The sequence below is a fragment of the Spea bombifrons genome, chromosome 12 (genome assembly GCF_027358695.1).
Source record: "Spea bombifrons isolate aSpeBom1 chromosome 12, aSpeBom1.2.pri, whole genome shotgun sequence".
NCBI classification, from domain to species: Eukaryota; Metazoa; Chordata; class Amphibia; order Anura; family Pelobatidae; genus Spea; species Spea bombifrons.
In genome coordinates, this window is record NC_071098.1 from 19692429 (window position 1) to 19710515 (window position 18087).

At 41.5% G+C, this 18087-nt stretch overlaps 1 protein-coding gene across 6 annotated transcripts in view; it reads right to left on the reverse strand.

Moving 5' to 3' along the window:
- The window catches only part of EPN1 (epsin 1), a 181236-nt gene that overhangs the window by 21266 nt on the left and 141883 nt on the right, over positions 1-18087 (reverse strand). For all 6 annotated transcript variants that reach the window (XM_053452583.1, XM_053452582.1, XM_053452580.1 and 3 more), the window contains 2 exons: positions 16354-16440; positions 13938-14235 (listed from right to left, as the gene is read on the reverse strand). In XM_053452583.1, coding sequence (XP_053308558.1) covers positions 13938-14235; positions 16354-16440 — 385 coding nt within the window. The remainder of the gene's footprint in view (positions 1-13937; positions 14236-16353; positions 16441-18087) is intronic.

Below are 18087 nucleotides of genomic sequence, written 5' to 3' on the forward strand. Positions count from 1 at the left end.
TAATATCCATAACTTGTAATATTATTGCTTTCAAGAAACACGTCCAGGCTCCTTTTTAAACTCTTTTATTGAGTTTACCATTACCTTGCCACAATAGATACACTTAATTATGGAACTCTGATAAACAGACCATACATGAATTATACTATTACATATTATAGTATGTTTACATCTTTAGGACAGTTTAACCACAATCTTAACCCCTTAGTTCCTCTATAGACGTACCGGGACGTCCAAAAAAAGCCCACAAAGAAACCCCTATGGACGTCCCAGTACGTCCAGCCCTTCGTGCAGTGTCAGGGACACATCCCTGCCGCTGCACGGGAGACCAGGCTGTCGTTTGACAGCCTGGACTCCCCCCTGGCAGCAGAAGCCGGCATCGCCGGCTTTCTGCTGCTCGATCTCCCGTAACAGCTTCCGGCATTCCCTTCTGGGTTACGTCACTGCTGCCGTAACCCGGATGAGGCACAGAGACGCTGTGATCTCTATGCAGGTCTGTGAGGACCTGCATAGAGATCACAGTGTGATCGGTGCAGGGGGATCGCGGGGAGGGGAGTGAGAAACCATCTCTCTCACTCCCCCTCCAGTCCTGTAACGGAAAAGCTGAAAAAAAAAGTGAATTCATTTAAAAAATAATATTAAATAAATTAAAATAATAATATGAATAATACAAAAAAAATTTAAAATGTGAGCTGTGATGTCATTGTGACATCACTGGCATGTTCAGGAGGTCCCTAGGAGGACCTCTAACCATTTCTGTGTAAAAATAATATATAAAAAATAAAAAAAAATGTAAAAAAAATTCAAATAAAATAAAAAATTAAAAACATATATATATAAAAAAATTATTAAAAAACCTTACTTCCCATTACCCTAGCATAACATCTAGCCAGTATAACCCTCCTGCCCCCGTTCACAACCCCCAAACCCGTTAAGCCATAGGCATAAAAATTATACAAAATTGTACACCTAATAGTATGCTCCCTGGTGCTGGGAAAGTCTGGAAAATCTATATAAATTAGGTATGTCTGAAATCAGGACACCTGAATTAATAAACTTGGAGGGGATTTTCCATCACTTTACCTAATTTTGTGAGGATTCAGAGGGAAAATGTAAAAAAAAATTAGTTTAATTTTCTAATCTTCGCTAGTTTTTACTAAATTTCTCATTCTAAATTTTCAGCTAATCAACCAACTATGGTATCAAACAAAAGCTCTATCTCTCCTTGAAAAAACAATATATAGTTTATATGGGTACACTATTCACAGGAAAAGAGAATCATCGCTAAACCGACATACCCCAAAAATGGCAAAATTGCTCTGGGCTTTGAGGTACCAAAAACCCCTGGGATTGAAGGGGTTAATTTCTCACGATGTCCCTTTTGCAAATGCATTGCAGAAGTCTGCAGAATCGCAATATAGTCTTTTCCCCTACCCCCCAGCTAGTTGTGTGACGCAGATGTGTTCTGCCGGACATATCTTCCTCTATGTGATCTAGCTTACCTCCAGTCAGCTCTTATGCTGGCTTGGCAACTTTACAGGCAACACTCTGGTTTTCTGTCTCTTCCTCGCTCCTAACTTCAATACTTACTTAACTGGCCCCTTTATACCACCCTGCACACACTATCCGGCAGTCAACTACACTGTCCAGCTTTCCTGCCAAAGGAACAATATTAAGGGACACCCTCCTCCCTAAACATTCCCCAACAACTAGCACTCAACCTCTCCCCCAAAACTGTTCAGGTCCTCGCTCTGGCAACACTATCAAGCGACAGCCCTGCCTCTGCAACAGTAAAACACCTGGTTTGGAACACCCTCAGTTCCAAACCCTAATACCCCATCTGTTCACTGCTTCAAATTTATTATCACCGGTTATCCCCCATGGAGAACCCTCTATGAAGCCTGCTGCTCCCTCTTGTTGCCCTCTACTTCATGCTATACCCTACCCACCCTGTGCAAGGGGGGAAAAGGGAGAAAAGTACATGTCATTTTAATGACAGGCATATCATAGCACTATAAGACAAAAGTATATGTGGATGCCTGGTCATCACACTTATCCAAGCTTGTTTGACATCCTATTCCAAAATCATGAGCAGCTATAAAAAGATTTACACAATATTTTGGAGTGGGTTTTAGAGTATGTGGGATCTTGTGCTCATTCAGCCAAAAGCATTTGTGAGGCCAGGGACTGATGTTCGATGAAAAGGTCTGGCTCCCAATAAGTGTTCCTGTTCATCCAAAATGCGTTCAGTGGAGTTAAGCTTTGTGCACACCATTCGAGTTCCTTTGCGCTAAACTTGGCAAACCATGTCTTTATGGACCTTGCTTTGTGCAAAGGGGCACTGTCATGCTCAAACAGGAAAGGACCTTTCCCTGTCTGGTGCCACAAAGTTGGAAGCATACAACTGTATAAAATGTCTTTGTATGCCATTGCATTAATATTAACCTTCACTAGAACAAAGGGGCTTATCAAAAACACTACAGGAGTAGAGTCCTCCTGGCATCCACAAATCCCAGGTTTGTCCAGTCTTCTAAGAGTGATTCACCACTCCAGAAAACACATTCACACTTCTTACAACTTCAGTGGCAAAATTCTCACAACTCCAATGGCGGCATCACTCCAGTCGATGCTTAGCATCGGATATAGTGATCTTTGGCTTGTGTGCAGCCGCTTGGCCATGGAAACCCATTTCATGAGGCTCCTGACGCACAGTGGTTATGCTGATGCTGCTTCCGATAAGGGCACAGAGGCAATCAAGAGTGGGGTAGTGATGACCACATCATAAGAGTGATCTGACCATTATGACAGCAATTTCATAACCAACCTCTCCTGAGGTTCCTGAGTACTGACTACTCAGGAAGCTGCAAGATGGCGGTGTCCTTTAAAAAAAAATTAACACGTTTACAAGAGGGTCTCTCCAGACCCAACTGAGAACTCTGCCCCCTCCCCCTGCAGGTTGATTGCAGTTACTGCATTGAACCATGAAAATCAATGGAGCCTAGCTTTCTAGTCACAATGCAGATTGCACTTGTGTTTTCGCTGTCGATGTGAGCTTTCAGGAAATATATACATTTTGTTAATTTTAACACTATGGAATTTATCACTTGTGTCATTGCTGGTTTATGGCACGTTTACAAAAATTAAATTAAAACCCATGAAAAAATGCATCTGCTGAACTAAAAATCACACACACACACACACACAACGTATTTGCTCGATTCTAAGACATTGTCTTTTCAGAGCAAATGCTCTGGATCCTCCTCTCTAGCAGCCGGTGAGCGCCTGCGCGATGCGCATAGACAACCTCCGCTGCTGCCGGCACATCCGCCGGGGGTTCTATGGTGGAGCACCAACGTGACGTGACCTTCCGGTGCTCAGTCATAGAATTTCCAGCGGAAGTGTCTGGTAGCAGCGTAGGTTGTCTGCGCGCATCGCACAGACGTCCACCGGCTGCCCCCACTTTACACCAGGGAGTCTGGAGCTTTTTTTCTAAACCAATATTCAAATTTTGGGGGTCATCTTATAATTGAGCAAATACTGTATCTAATATATAGATATATATATAGATATATATATACACACACACACACATATATACATATATATATACATACATATATATATATATATATATATATATATATATATATATACACACACATATACACACACATATACACATAGATCAACTTTTCCCAGGATTTGCATTTATAAATGCAAAAATTGTTAAAAATATCCTGGGGAAAATTTGGCCAAACCTCCAGCATTCAATAGTTTTAGCTGTCTGAGCTCACGTTGCCAGCTATTGTATCTCTTGCATAGCTGGCATGCTAGGGGGTTAAAAAAAAAAAAAAACACAAAAAAAACCCCCTATGAACTCTTACTTTATAGAAGTTACGCCGTGGAATCATAATATTCCTTAAAATGAACATACAAGTTAAATATGCTGAAACCATCGTCTTTTTTTGTGCCCTGGAAGTAGATACTGCCCTAATTTTTTTTTAAATGTACAGTAGTGGCCAAAAGTTTTGAGGATCACACAAGTATTGGTCTTCACAAAGTTTGCTGCTTCAGTGTTCTTAGATATTTCTGTCAGATGTTCCTATGGTATACTGAAGTATAATTACAAAAAGCGTCAATTTATTGACTATTACATTAAGTTTTTGCAAAGAGTCTTTTTCAAGACCTCTCTGCAATCTGCCCTGGCATGCTGTTCTCATTGGGATTAGAGTCTGGGGAATTTCAATGTTCTTCTTCCCCGAGTCACTTAATTATCACTTTTGCCTTATGGCAAGGTGCTCCATCGTGCTGGAAAAGGCATTGTTCGTCAAACTGTTCTTGGGTGGTTGGGAGAAGTTGCTCTTGGAGGATGTGTTGGTACCATTCTTTATTCATGGCTGTGAGTGCACTTCCTTGGCTGAAAAGCAACCCCACACATGAATGGTCTCAGGATGCTTTACTGTTGGCATGACACAGGACTAACGGTAGCGCTCACCTTATCTTTTTTCCGGATGCCCCCAGATAATTGGAAAGGGGATTCATCAGAGAAAATAACTTTGCCCCAGTTCTCAGCAGTCCAATCCCTGTACCTTTTACAGAATATCAGTCTGTCCCTGATGCTTTTCCTGGAGAGACGTGGCTTCCTTGTTGCCCTTCTTGACACCAGGCCACCCTCCAAAAGTCTTCACCTCACTGTGCATGCAGATGCACTCACACCTGCCTGCTGCCACTCCTGAGCAAGCTCTGCACTGGTGGTGCCCCCGATCCGGCAGATGAATCGACTTTAGGAGATGGTCTTAGGGCACCCCGACCCATTCTTCACAACGATTGAACCTCTCTCCTTGAAGCTCTCGATGATCAGATAAATGGTTGATTTAAGTGTAATGTTGCTGGCAACATATTGTTGAAGCAATGTGAAGCCTGTGAAGCAATGATGGCAACACGTGTTTCCTTGCAGGTAACCATGGTTAACAGAGGAAGATCATTTTAAGCACAACCCTCCTTTTAAAGCTTCCAGTCTATTATTCTAACCCAATCAGCCTTGTCCACGTCCACACTCTCACCTGTGTTAAAGAGAGACTCACCGACATGATGTCAGGTGGTCCTTTTGGAGCAGGGCTGAAATGCAGTACAAATGTTTTTTTGGGGATTAAGTTCATTTTAATGACAAAGAGGGACTTTGCAATTGATTGCAATTCATCTGATCACACTTCATAACATTCTGGAGTATATGCAAATTGCCATCATTTAAACTGAGGCAGCAGACTTTGTGAAAATTAATATTTGTGTAATTCTCAAACTTTTGGCAACAACTACACTATTGAGATAACAGATTTAATTTGTTTTGTTTCAAGGCAGAAAAGTGACATAGAACTAGAAAGGGTTCAGATACAGATAATATAACTAATTAGAGGAATGGCAGATCAGAGCTATGAATTTCCAGGTGTAATACAGTCTAACCTAGGGGTCAGGAAATTTTGTTTGGATCCAAAAGCTAGGACCCAGCTTTTTTTTCTTCCTCGATTTCTACGTTTTTATTTATTTTCATATATTATTCCCTGGTACGCAGTTAACCCCTTAACGACAATCCCCGTACATGTACGGGGTTGCCGTGCAACGGGTTAACGACAATGCCCGTACATGTACGGGCTGCCGTTAAATAGCTTTTAATAGCGTTTTCGCCGCGATCGGCGGCTTTGCAGCATCCACGGAAGCCTCACAAGTGAGGCTGACCGTGGATCCGGGGAGGGCAGCCCTCGGCAGCCCTCCCCGGAAGAAAAATGGCCGCCGCCGCACCGATCATCAAAGATCGCGGCGGCGCCCGGCTAAAACAGCTTAGGAAGCGATCTGAATCGCTTCCTAAGCATAAATGGTGTTACTGACATGCCTCGATATCGAGGCATGTCAGTAACACTACCCCCCTACCCCGATCGCCTTGTGATTGCTCCGAAGAGCAACCACAAGTGCCATCCTGTAAATGACGTTGCCGTCATTCACAGGATGGCATGAACAATAAATATGAGTTCATAGAGGGTCTATCCAGACCCTCTTGTGAACTCTCGAGCTCCTCCTGCAGGTTGAATGCAGGTACTGCATCCAACCATGCAAGGTCAATGGAGCCCAGCTCACTAATGAGTGATTAGTAAAAAAAAATTAAAAAAAAATTAAAAAAAAATGTTTAAAAAAAATTAAAATAATATGGTAACATATAAAAATCCCCACTGTCACCAAAAAAAAAAAAAAATTAATAAGCAAGTCCTAAAATTCTTTATCTTTACAAAAATTCCAGCATGGAAAGAGTTAAAATATTGGCATTATAAATGCCCATAGGGTGTCTCGTATTAAAAAATGCATGAGTGGATGGGATAAATTGAATTGGCCGGGTTCAAAGGTGTCCCAAATATGGGACATGGGGGCAGTAGGATCAGATGTCTAAATGGCCAAAAAATACACACCTCACAAAGGCGGCCTTTTACCTCCCAAATAACCCAACAAACCCATTCATGTGGGGTATCACTGCGCTCAGGAGATGTTACTGAACACATATTGGGGTGTTGTTTGACACGGACATATACCAGGAGCGATAAATTTATACCTGAAGTACAACGTGTGTGAAAAAAATACAAAAAAATGTACTACCATAAAGTTTCACAAAGGCTGGTGGTAAAATTAGTGCATGGAAAGGGTTAAATTACCAGCATGTGAAATACCTTGGGGTGTCTAGTTTTTAAAAATATATGACTTGATGGGGTAAATTGCATTGGCCGGCTTCAAAGATACCCGAAATGGCACATGGGGGGAAGAATTACCAGATTTGGAAAAAAAGGTTTTGAAATAGCAAAACGCTACCTGTACTTATTGCCCCATAACGTGCAGACAAAAGCAAAAAAACATAAAAACATTGGGTATTTCTAAACTCAGGACAAATAGTAGAATCTATTTAGCAGGTTTTTTCATTCGTTTTTGCAGATGAGTAAAAGTTTTTTGTTTAAAAAGTGAGAAAAAGTAATTTTTTAACAAAAAATCCCCATATTTTATCATTTTTTTTATAGTAAATTAGATGATATGATAAAATTAATGGTATCTAAAGAAAGCCCTGTTTGTCCTGAAAAAAACAATATATAATATGTGTGGGAGCACGAAATGAGAAAGAAGAAAATCACAGCTAAACAGCAACACCGAAAAATGTTAAAATAGCCATTGTCCCACAATATACTACGAGTAAAAACCCCTATTGTCCTTAAGGGGTTAAGGGATGTTTACACAACACAAAATACACCTTTCTTGAGTGCTATACCACTTTGTACGGTACCACAGTTAACCCCTTCATGACAAGGGGTATTTGGCACTATGAAGACTCAAGCTTGTATGCTTAACCACTATTCCTCTGCATTTTAGTGTACCTGCATAGGTGTTGCTACAGGGGGAACCCCCATCTAAATGTATGGGCATATTGGGAAGTTAGTAACATAGTTCATAAGGTTGAAAAAAGACCAAAGTCCATCAAGTTCAACCTATACACATATTGTGTCCCTACTGTGTTGATCCAGAGGAAGGCAAGTGCCCTACTTTCTGGGGGCCCTGTGCTGAATCACATTGCTGACCACGAAAACCCTAAAACAATAGCTTATCTATAGTGGAGGGGGTGAGTGGAGAGGCCGCCTGCTCTGGTCCAGTCTTCAGGGCTGGGCCGAGGCAGCTGCAAAATTGTCACCTTCCCAACCAGCCCTGCTCGGTGGGCGCCCAATGTGCAGGGCTGGGTGGGGAGATCACAATCAGAATGGGGAGAAAGAGGTATAAGGTCAGTGTGTGTGTGTGTGTGTGTGTAGGTGTGTGTAGGTGTGTGTAGGTGTGTGTAGGTGTGTGTAAGAGCAGTGTAGGTAAATGCGTTTGTAAGCTGGTGTGTGTATGTAAAGGCAGGCATGTGTGATGGCAGTGTATGTATATACGTGTTCATGAGTAGGTGTAAGTAAGGGCAGTGTATGTGCGTGTTTATTAGGTGTTTTTTTCTGATTTTCACTAGTTTTTACTAAATTTCTCATTCTAAATTTTCAGCTAATCATCCAACTATGGTATCAAAAGAAAGCTCTATCTCTCCTTGAAAAAACAATATATAGTTTACATGGGTACACTATTCACAGGAAAAGAGAATCATCGCTGAACTGACAAAAATGGCAAAATTGCTCTGGGACTTGAGGTACCAAAAACCCCTGGGATTGAAGGGGTTAAGGGAAGTGTATAAGTGTATATGGGCAGGTATGGCTAAAGTCAGTGTGTCAATAAAATAACCTCTGTAAAAAAACAATTTTCCAATCTTGTGTCGGATACAAAAGGAGCCAGCTATGGCTCTGCTCACAACAACAAGGCAGCTCGAGAGCCTGTCACTCTGTTTCTCCACTTATTTGTAAACTATAAAGAAAGGTTTTCAATACTTTTCTTGTCTTTCTCCGGTCTGAAGCAAAACCTGAAGACAGGAAAACGTTTGAAAGCTTGTCTTTTAATTATTATGTTAATCGAATAAAAAGGTAAGATTGATGAATCCTAGAGCTGCACGATTTCCAGCCACGTCTCCCTCTCTTCCGGTCACGGGAAGGGTGCGTGTTATACGCCGGTGCGTGGTTTACGCCGATAGATACGGTATATAGTTTTTCCAGTGGTAATTCACCACTGTGTACCTGCCAAAGTTATTTCAAGGTTTCAGATTGAACCGTATTCATGCTAATAAATAATTAGGGAATGTATCTGGACTTTTTTTTTTTTTTTTAAACAGTCTCATACGCTCAGCAGCCAAATATGTTGGTGCTTATAAGTATGTAAGCACACAGGGATGAAAGCCGAAGTTGGCGTAAAAAGGAGATATGCTGGTGGCACTATGTACCTAGTTAGGTGCAGATTAAGGATATTGCAACATGAAAAGTCAATCAAGACGATTGGTGATGCATCGTAAGTATCGTTCTAGGCTCTGGCTGGACCTCTCAGTCTGTCGGTTACTGGGTGGAAAGCAGCAGACAAGTTACATGTTATAGCTAGTTCATGACAAAGCTTTCTAAAAACGAGCTGTAAATTGTACTCCCCTATCATACACTACAGAGCAGAGGGTTGACTAAATAGAATAAAATGAGCTATCTTGGAAATACAATCAATGACCACTAGAACGGTATTGTGGTCTTGTGAAGAGAATGAAGAACAATAAAGCCCATCTCAATGACTAAGAGGGATTGCAGAAGGCCTGCCGGACAGAGGGGAGTATATATACAGTGAGTGAAGACTGGACAGGAAACATACTGAGAGACGCTCCAGACTCTTGGGGCCTCCAGAACAGACGAGTGGCTTGTTAGTGAACTCTTCCCTGGTTTTCCAACTGTGAGTCATAACAATACCGAAGGAGAAACAATCTCACTAAGGCAGGTACAAAACGAGTCCTTGAAGAAAATCCTTGGTCTTGAGTTAAAACTTGAGTCTCTGGCAAAGAGGAGGCAGAAGTATATTCAGAACAAACAGTGTGCAAAAGAGACAGAATAGATTGGCAGGAATAATGCTGTCCAAAAAAACAGTGGATGGCAATGGTTCCTCATAACCGAGACAGGAATTGGGTGGATATGTACCATGCAATTGGAACCTGGAGAAGAATAGCACCCCTCTGGCTTGTTGTGGTCGTTAAAAACGCAGGTCCTGCCAAAGTTATTTCAAGGTCCTATTCCCCACAGTGCCACAATTGTGGCAATCGCTGGGTCACTGCTGATATGGCCTGCCCAGAGGTCCAGGCAGACACAGCAATATCAAGCCTCTGATCACTCTTACGGGCGTTATTACCGAGGCTTTACTCTGCCAATGCCGGTTTACCGGAGATCATGTCCCAGCTGGCAGGTTCAGCTTCAGAAAAGGTGGCGACAGTGCAGTGTTAACAACTTCAATGCTGTGATCACAGGCAGACCAGCAACAGTGAGGAAGAGCCCCCTATGAGCCTTTGGTCATGATTGCTGGTTTACAATTGCTCCCGTTGGCACGATCAAACTGCCACAGGCAGCGACTGTTTCTTCAGTCACAAAAATCTTCAAGGGGCACGCTTTTAAGGAACATATTGTTTTATAGGTTTAGATTAAAACATGGAACCCTCACTGCGTTTCAAATGCGTCTCTCTTAAGGTCGACAGAAAGCTGTTCCCAGTACGCACTACGGCGTTTCGCTGTAGACAGCTTTTTCAAGGTGAACCAAATAATTTCCCTGGCTCATATGGAATGGAAAATAGGGTATTCTTTGAGACTGTGTCAAAGCCCTGCAAGCCACTGTGGAAAGTGATATTTTTAGCAGCAAGCTTGAGCACCTCGACAGTTGCATCACACATGAAATATGATGTCATGCCTATATTTAGTATGAAATGGACCAACTGGTCTCTAGGAGTTTTCCTCTTTGTTGCACGTTCTAATGTATCAAGCCATATCTTGTTAGCCCTCGCTACCGCAGTGAAAGTCAGAGGAGCCTTCAATTGTGAACTGGAAGCCGAATAATCCCAATGGGTCAATGGCAATTTCTAATTTAGGGATCTGGCTCAGTTTTACATCTTCCATTTTCTCAATAGGAAACAACAGCCAAAACTTTTTAGACATATACGGTCTTCTCAGGATCCTTCCTTTCTTCAAGCATCAACTCTTTGAATACAGGATGGACTGGAAAGGCTTGCAGAAGCTTCTTAAGGACAAACACAGGAGGTATGGGTAATATCTTCCGTACCAGGTTCTTCCATCAGATTCTTTACTGCCTTAATTGGTTTAGGCATATCTTCTACTGGACACAGATAGTTAATCCTGTTCCATGTCTTCATAAGAACCAATGTAATTCATTGTAGTTATCCTTACCTAATCCCTGGTGTGAAAAAACATATTTAAAAGCTTTTTTATACTCCGATGCTCCAGCTTGAATAACCATTGATCATGCCTCTTAAAATGTCTTCTGCATGTTATATTGCAGCCGAGAAACACCCTTTTCTTCAGACTCACCTCCTGGGGCCTTTCTTATGCAGTTAACACATTTTCTTTTTATATTTATCCGATTACACACCTAGCAGATCAGATGCTGGAACTTCTGTCCTTTTTATTTGCTTGGAGGGGCAGGGCCAGAATAGGATTCTGTAAATTATCTGTCCAGCAATTTTATATAATGCCAATGGAAAAACATATGCAGATACAGCAGTTCAGAAACCAATGGAGCTACCAGAATATGATGTTACATAATGTTACATCAGTGGAATAACGTGATGACGCACATGGAAAGATACGTTGCACGTGGGGTGACTTATGCAGAAATATAAAGTGTTGGGAAATTACCGTATTGGCTCGAATATAGGCCGCACTTTTTTCCCCCACTTTAAGTCTTTAAAGTGGGGGTGCGGCCTATATTCGGGGTCTAGTGCCCGACGCCCGGGACATGCAGTCCCGGGCACCGGGCAGGCAGCGGGGTTAGGATACAGATCCCCCGCAGCGGTGCAGGGGACCTGCATCCTACTCTCGGATGTCCTCAGACAGCCTCCCCTGCCAGCACTTTCCACGGGGGGGGGGGGGGGTTCCGGCACGGGAGGTTGTCTAAGCGCATCGTCTGGACGGTCACCGGCTGCAGCGATGCGGGTAAACAGCCTCCGGGTTGTTTACCCGCATCGCCGCAGCCGGTGACCGTCCACACGATGCGTTTTACCTCTTCCCCCAAGACTTAGCGGAGCAGACTCCCGGGTGTCTTGCGGGGCGCCGGCGGGGGACATCTACGCAATACGCGTATACAACTTCCGGTTGTATACGCGTATTGCGTAGATGCCCCCCGCCGGCCCCGCAAGACACCCGGGAGTCTGCTCCGGTAAGTCGGGGGGGGGCAGAGTGGCATATCTCGGGGGGGGAGGACAGTGGCAGCATATCTCGGGGGGGAGGACAGTGGCAGCATATCTCGGGGGGGGCAGTGGCAGCATATCTCGGGGGGAGGAGGACAGTGGCAGCATATCTCGGGGGGGAGGACAGTGGCAGCATATCTCGGGGGGGAGGACAGTGGCAGCATATCTCTTTTTCTTTACAAAAGCACCAAACTTTTAGGGTGCGGCCTATATACGGGGGCGGCCTATATCCGAGCCAATACGGTATAAGACGGGTCATCAGAAAAGAATGTTTCGAATATATTTTCCTCCTGAAGAAGCCAAGCAACAGGCAAAAGGTGTTGAGGACTATCACAGAACTTTTTAATTTTATTTTTATGTCCCATTCATTTTATTGATATATTTATTTATATCATACTATATGAATTTAGGTATGCCTGCCATATGCATCAGTAGGTGGATCCTATTTTGGGTCTTAACATAGCACTTTTTTGAGACGAAATTGGATTATTTCAGCACTTTATAAAAGCACTTTATAATGACTTCTGGATCAAGATCAATCTTCAAATATTATCCAGATTTTTTGCTCAGTTTGCACATTTTATAGCAATACTTACTGAAAGTGTTTTGGCTTTTATTTCCCTTTTTGGCTGTGAGGGTACTGTGACATTGTGTCCTGTCTTTTTGATTTTAGATATCGTGGAAGTAAAGAACTGATTGTTTTGTTATGAGAAGAGCCTGTTTACATTTATCCACTTGTGAGTGCATAAATTATATACATTGTCTTTTCTGTTGCAACAAAACTATCTACACTGCTGTATTTTCATATTTTTTTTCGTCCTAACTGTGCAACCACCCCTTGTTGTATCTTTATCTTCTAGGACATTTTCTTTTCTTGGGTTGCTGCTGCATTCAGTTGGGACTTATTCTTTTTTTGAACTTTATTATTTTTTTATTTGTTTAAGTATAAAATACTACATAAAAAAAGGAATACAATACAATTATTGGACAAATAACATACAAGATACAATTAAAAAAACTGACAAGTTGGGAATTATTCTTATTCTTTTTTTTTTCACTTTTTTAAGTTACTATACAATCCCTGCATTATTTAAGTATTTGTATGTATTTGACAAACCACTCTGTGGCAGGGTAAGAAAAAAAACCTTAAAAGGCTTCCCCAACAGCTATTGTACCCCAAACAAAGGTGCAGCACAACAAGTGTAAATTCTGGCCCTTTGGTACATAGATTAAACTGTTGTGTATGTTCTCTCCACCATTCAAAACAAAGCCTGGTGCCAATAAATGTTGGAGAGGGTGATGCACAGGTCATAAAACCACAATGCATAATCCATTGTAATAAAAACATTAAGGGGTGTAGATCTTTCAGATTGAAGTCTTCAGATTTACCTGGTGTTAACATACATCTTAATAGCGGGCATTTTGCACAATCCCTCACAGTGGTGCCAAGCAAAAGGCACCAAATAGGTTCAGAGTTTGCAATAAAAAAGTATTAGGAGAGTTTAGATGCCCCTGCCTTCCCTGCCTCTCTGACAGGACTCTATTGATTGTTTTATGGAACAATATTCCAGCATATTAGATGTTGCTTTAAGTTAAATAATGTTCTATTTTCAAAATTTGGGGGTGTTTTGGCACATAACCTGCACAACAATCCTAAACAAAAAGTTTGAAGACACAAAGAAAACTTGAGGGGTATCTCCATAATCTGGTGATGTCATGTGAACAAGCGTGGCTGGATTTTTCTGCCATAACCACCATGTGTGCAAAAATCCTAGTAACACAGACGCGTTGGTGCTAAAAGCACAGTAAATTTCTATAATATATTAAAAACAAAAACATTTTCAAGATGCTCAGTCATCAAAGCTGAAAAAAGTCCACTAAAAGCCTTAACACTGCACAATAATCTTGAGAAGAAAAGGCATCAAAGGACATTGTAATTAATCTGTAGCCTGAAAAAGTAATCCCTACTCCCTGTTTGTGGTAAACAAAAAAGAACAAATCTCAGTGTAACGGAGTGCATTTGGTTAAACAAAAAATAATAAATCTCAGGTAATACATGTACCTCCCGGATTCCACGGATCAGACACAGATTTGGCATCTACAGAGGAAACTGCTGAGGTTCCTCCCCAAGGGTCATTGGAAGCTGGGTTTGTCTGGATACCTGGTGCCCAGGGATCACTACTGGTAACACCTGCAGCAGGCAGTTCAACCCATGGGTCTGTCACTGCTGGTAATGGGGAAGTTGTAGCTGTGCTAGACCATGGATCTGTTGCAGGAGCCCCTGATGGCTCCCATGGGTCTGAAGCAGCAACCACAGAAGCAGGAGAGGTGAAAACATCAGCTAAATCCATTAGGGAAGACTGTAGAGGAAAATGGAAAAATGGGAATATTATTTTAAGAATTAAAAGAAAAACAATGATCACATTTTAACACAAAGGTAAATAGGAATTTGGTAGAAATGTACACCGGAGAAATACTCCATTAATGCTGCCATTAATTCAGAAGCTGAAATAATTTCTGTTCACTATGGTTTTAATGAAGAAGCCTTTTTCAGAACATCATCCATATGTACATATACATACAAATATGCATTTTCTATAAAAAGGGAGAGTTTTAAAACATTTTATTACGTTTACTTAATAGGAAATCTCTAAATGAGCAGGGCTTTATCAACATTATAATTATTACCTTGGAATAGATATAACACATTAGTACATGTGATATTTCAGGGCACAATATCGAAATAATGTTTAAGAAAGGCTATTTAACCCCTTCAGTCCCAGGGGTTTTTGGTACCTCAAGTCCCAGAGCAATTTTGCCATTTTTCCGGTATGTCGGTTCAGCAATTATTCGCAGGAAACGGGCTATGTAGCTATGTAAACTATATATTGCTTTTTCAAGGAGAGAAGGGGCTTTATTTTGATACCATAGTTAATTAGTTGAAAATTTAGGATGAGAAATGTTATAAAAATGTTATAAAAACTAGCGAAAATTAGAAAAAAAAAAACATATATATATTCTGCACCGGGAACTCTGATTTCTGACAGCCGGGAAGGTCTGCACGATGGACGCAGACAACCCCCGCTGCTAGCCACACCTCCTTCCGGCTGCAGCGTAAGTTGTGACATCTACACGTTGCCCCGGCTGCACACCAGGGACTCAGAAGCACCGGTAAGTGGGGCGGGGGGTGGGGGAGACAGGAGGATTCAGGTCCCCTGCAGCTGCGGGGGATCTGGATCTTAGTCGTCTCATAGTCAGACCTATTTGCATTTGCTCTGAAAAAAACCTAGTCTTATAATCGAGCAAAAACGGTATATGATTGTTAACCGCAATCACACTCCTATCATGCCCAGATTCTAGCTTGAACATGTTATTAATGCCAGTGGTGTCACAATGACATCACTTGGCTCACTTTGTTTTAAATTATTATTATTTATTATTGTTAAAAAAAACAAAATCACTAACACTTTTTTGTGTGGATTTGTGTTTCAACGTGATTTCTCACTCTCTTCCCTGCACCAATCACACTGACCTCCATGCAAGTCCCCATAGACTAACAGAGATTACAGTGTCTGATGTGTCTAGACAGACCCTACAGGGAATATCCTGTCCTCCGATGACCTTCCGGGTGACGTCAGCAGTGACGTGACCCGGAAGAGAAATAATAACAGATTGCTGGCTTCTGCTGACAACCTGATCTCCCGTGTAGCGGCAGGGATGTGTCCATGGGGTTTCTTGAGATGCGTTTTATGGACGTACCGGTGCATCCACAGGGGACTGAAGGGGTTAAATACTTTGCAGCATGGATTTTGAACCAAATCATATGCTGTTTCTAGAGGCTTCTGCATGCTACTTTTATCTAGGCAAATGTGAGGTTGTTGGCTCCTCATCAGTCTGGTTGCAGCTTGCTGTCCAGGAGTTAATAGGGAGGAGGTTTAATTGCACCTCCCCCAACACATTAATAAGGTTTTGGTAGCAGTATAAACTGCTTTGTGTGCCCACTGTGTAGGAGGTGAGAGTAGGTTCTCACCCTATTGAGAGTGTGCCTTGACGTGGCGGGTGAGCTTAATTATGCTTTGGCCAATTCATATAACCAAAACCTCTCATTTATATTATGTTTATATATTTGTTGCCAACTTTATTAGGGTAAGAAGCGCAGACAGTTTTTGTTTTTTGTATACATTGTACAGCCAATACACTGTTTTTTGCAGCATGCTTACACCTGTTTGGTAGGCCTCGTATTATACATTTGTATTATTTGAGCCTGTGACTAGCTTAGCGCACCGACATTTTTTCTTTTCCGTGAAGATCTATCCTACCTGATCAAAATATTTGTTGGTTTTGTATTAACAACTGTTACTTCTGCTTAAAAGGCATGTACCGTCACACAAATGCATAGTTTTGTTTCAAATACAACAACTGTGAACAAAATATGTTTATACTGATTTGGTTCGTGTAATGACTTGGAATCTGATTACCTCTTCCTGTGTAGAAGGTGCTTCTTTCTTACTTTCTTCAATGGCCATTTGGAGTCTCAGGTCATCTCCACGCCTGATCCTTTCCTCCTAATTTGAAAACAAGCGTATAAATAACTTTTCATGCAGAATTGGTAAATTTTTTTCCCTTACCAGTATACCGTATTTGCTCGATTATAAGACGAGGTTTTTTTCAGAGCAAATGCTCTGAAAAATACCCCTCGTCTTCTAATCGGGGTCGTCTTCTAATCAGACCTCAAATAGTTAAATGGGGGTATAGGGTGTGTGTGTTAAATGGGGGCATAGGGCATTTCTGGAGTGGCGTTAAGGGGGCATTTAATAGAGCGCTCTGCCTCCTGAAATGCCTTATACCTCCCTATATGCCACTCTGCCCCATAATATGCCTTTTAATTATGGGGCATTTATAAGGCATTTCTGGAGGAAGAGTGCTCTATACAATGCCTTTTAACTCCCTTAATGCCACTCTGCCTCCTGAAATGCCTTATACCTCCCTATATGCCACTTTGCCCCATAATATGCATTTTAACCCCCTAAATGCCAGAATGGGATATAGGGGTATAAGGCATTTCTGGAGGCAGAGTGGCACATAGGGGGTCAAAAGGCATACCATGGGGCACAGTGGCATATAGAGGGTTAAAAGGCATATCATGGGCCACAGTGCCATATTGGGGTGGCAAGCCTGGGGGCAGATGTGCGTAACTGGGGGACAGGTTGGAAAATACAAGAAATAAAAACAAAAAAAATATTTTTCTCCATCATAGCTTTTATTAAAAAAAATAGTTTACATGAATTAACATTTACTGGTAAAACTTTTTTCCTTTGGGGTCGTTTTATATTCAGGCTTTTTCTTTTTTTCCCTAAGTTAATACTCAGATTTTGGGGGGTCGTCTTATAATGAGGGTCGTCTTATAATCGAGCAAATACGGTAATTGAAAAATTTGATGCATGCAGGTTTAAGTTATGAATTTATGGTCATTCAATAATAGGCATGTTAAAATGGATATGGATTTCAGACATTTTGTGCATAAAGGATGGGTTGATTTATTTTATTTGCTATTAAAGAGGAACATTGATCATCGCAGGTGTTACCAAAGCTAAATGCATTTATGTCTCTTCAACCACTAATTGTTTTGGAGACAACCGTTTCAAAAAGGAACATATCTAACATTCTGAAAGTTAATTCATTAGCAAGCTGTGTTAAAATGCTTTACACATTTCCTGTCCTAATGTTAACTCATCCTTTTGCCCTTAAAATCAACTGCTCCCAAAGATCAGGCTTTGCCGGCTTCTGACTGACAGATTTAGCATAACATTAAAAAAAAAAAAATGAGGTCTACAGTGTGGACATTAATGATGAGACTGGTGTGGAAGAACTTGACTGGCCCCAACAGAGCCCTGACCTCAATCCCATCAAACACCTTTGGGATGAACTGGAATGGAGATTGGGAACCTGGCCTACTTCTCCCACATTATTGACTAACCTCACAACTGCACTACTGGATGAATGAGCAAGAACTCCAACGCAAACAAAATCTTGTGAAAAGACATCCCAGAAATTCTAGCTGCAAAGGGGGGACCTACTACATATTTCTGTCTATTTAAAATGCAATGTCAAAAAAGTCACGATACTTTTGCATATATATAGTGATTATATACACTTGCTGGCAGCTTTATTAGGTACACCTGTTCAATTGCTTGTTTTTTTTTTTTTTTTTA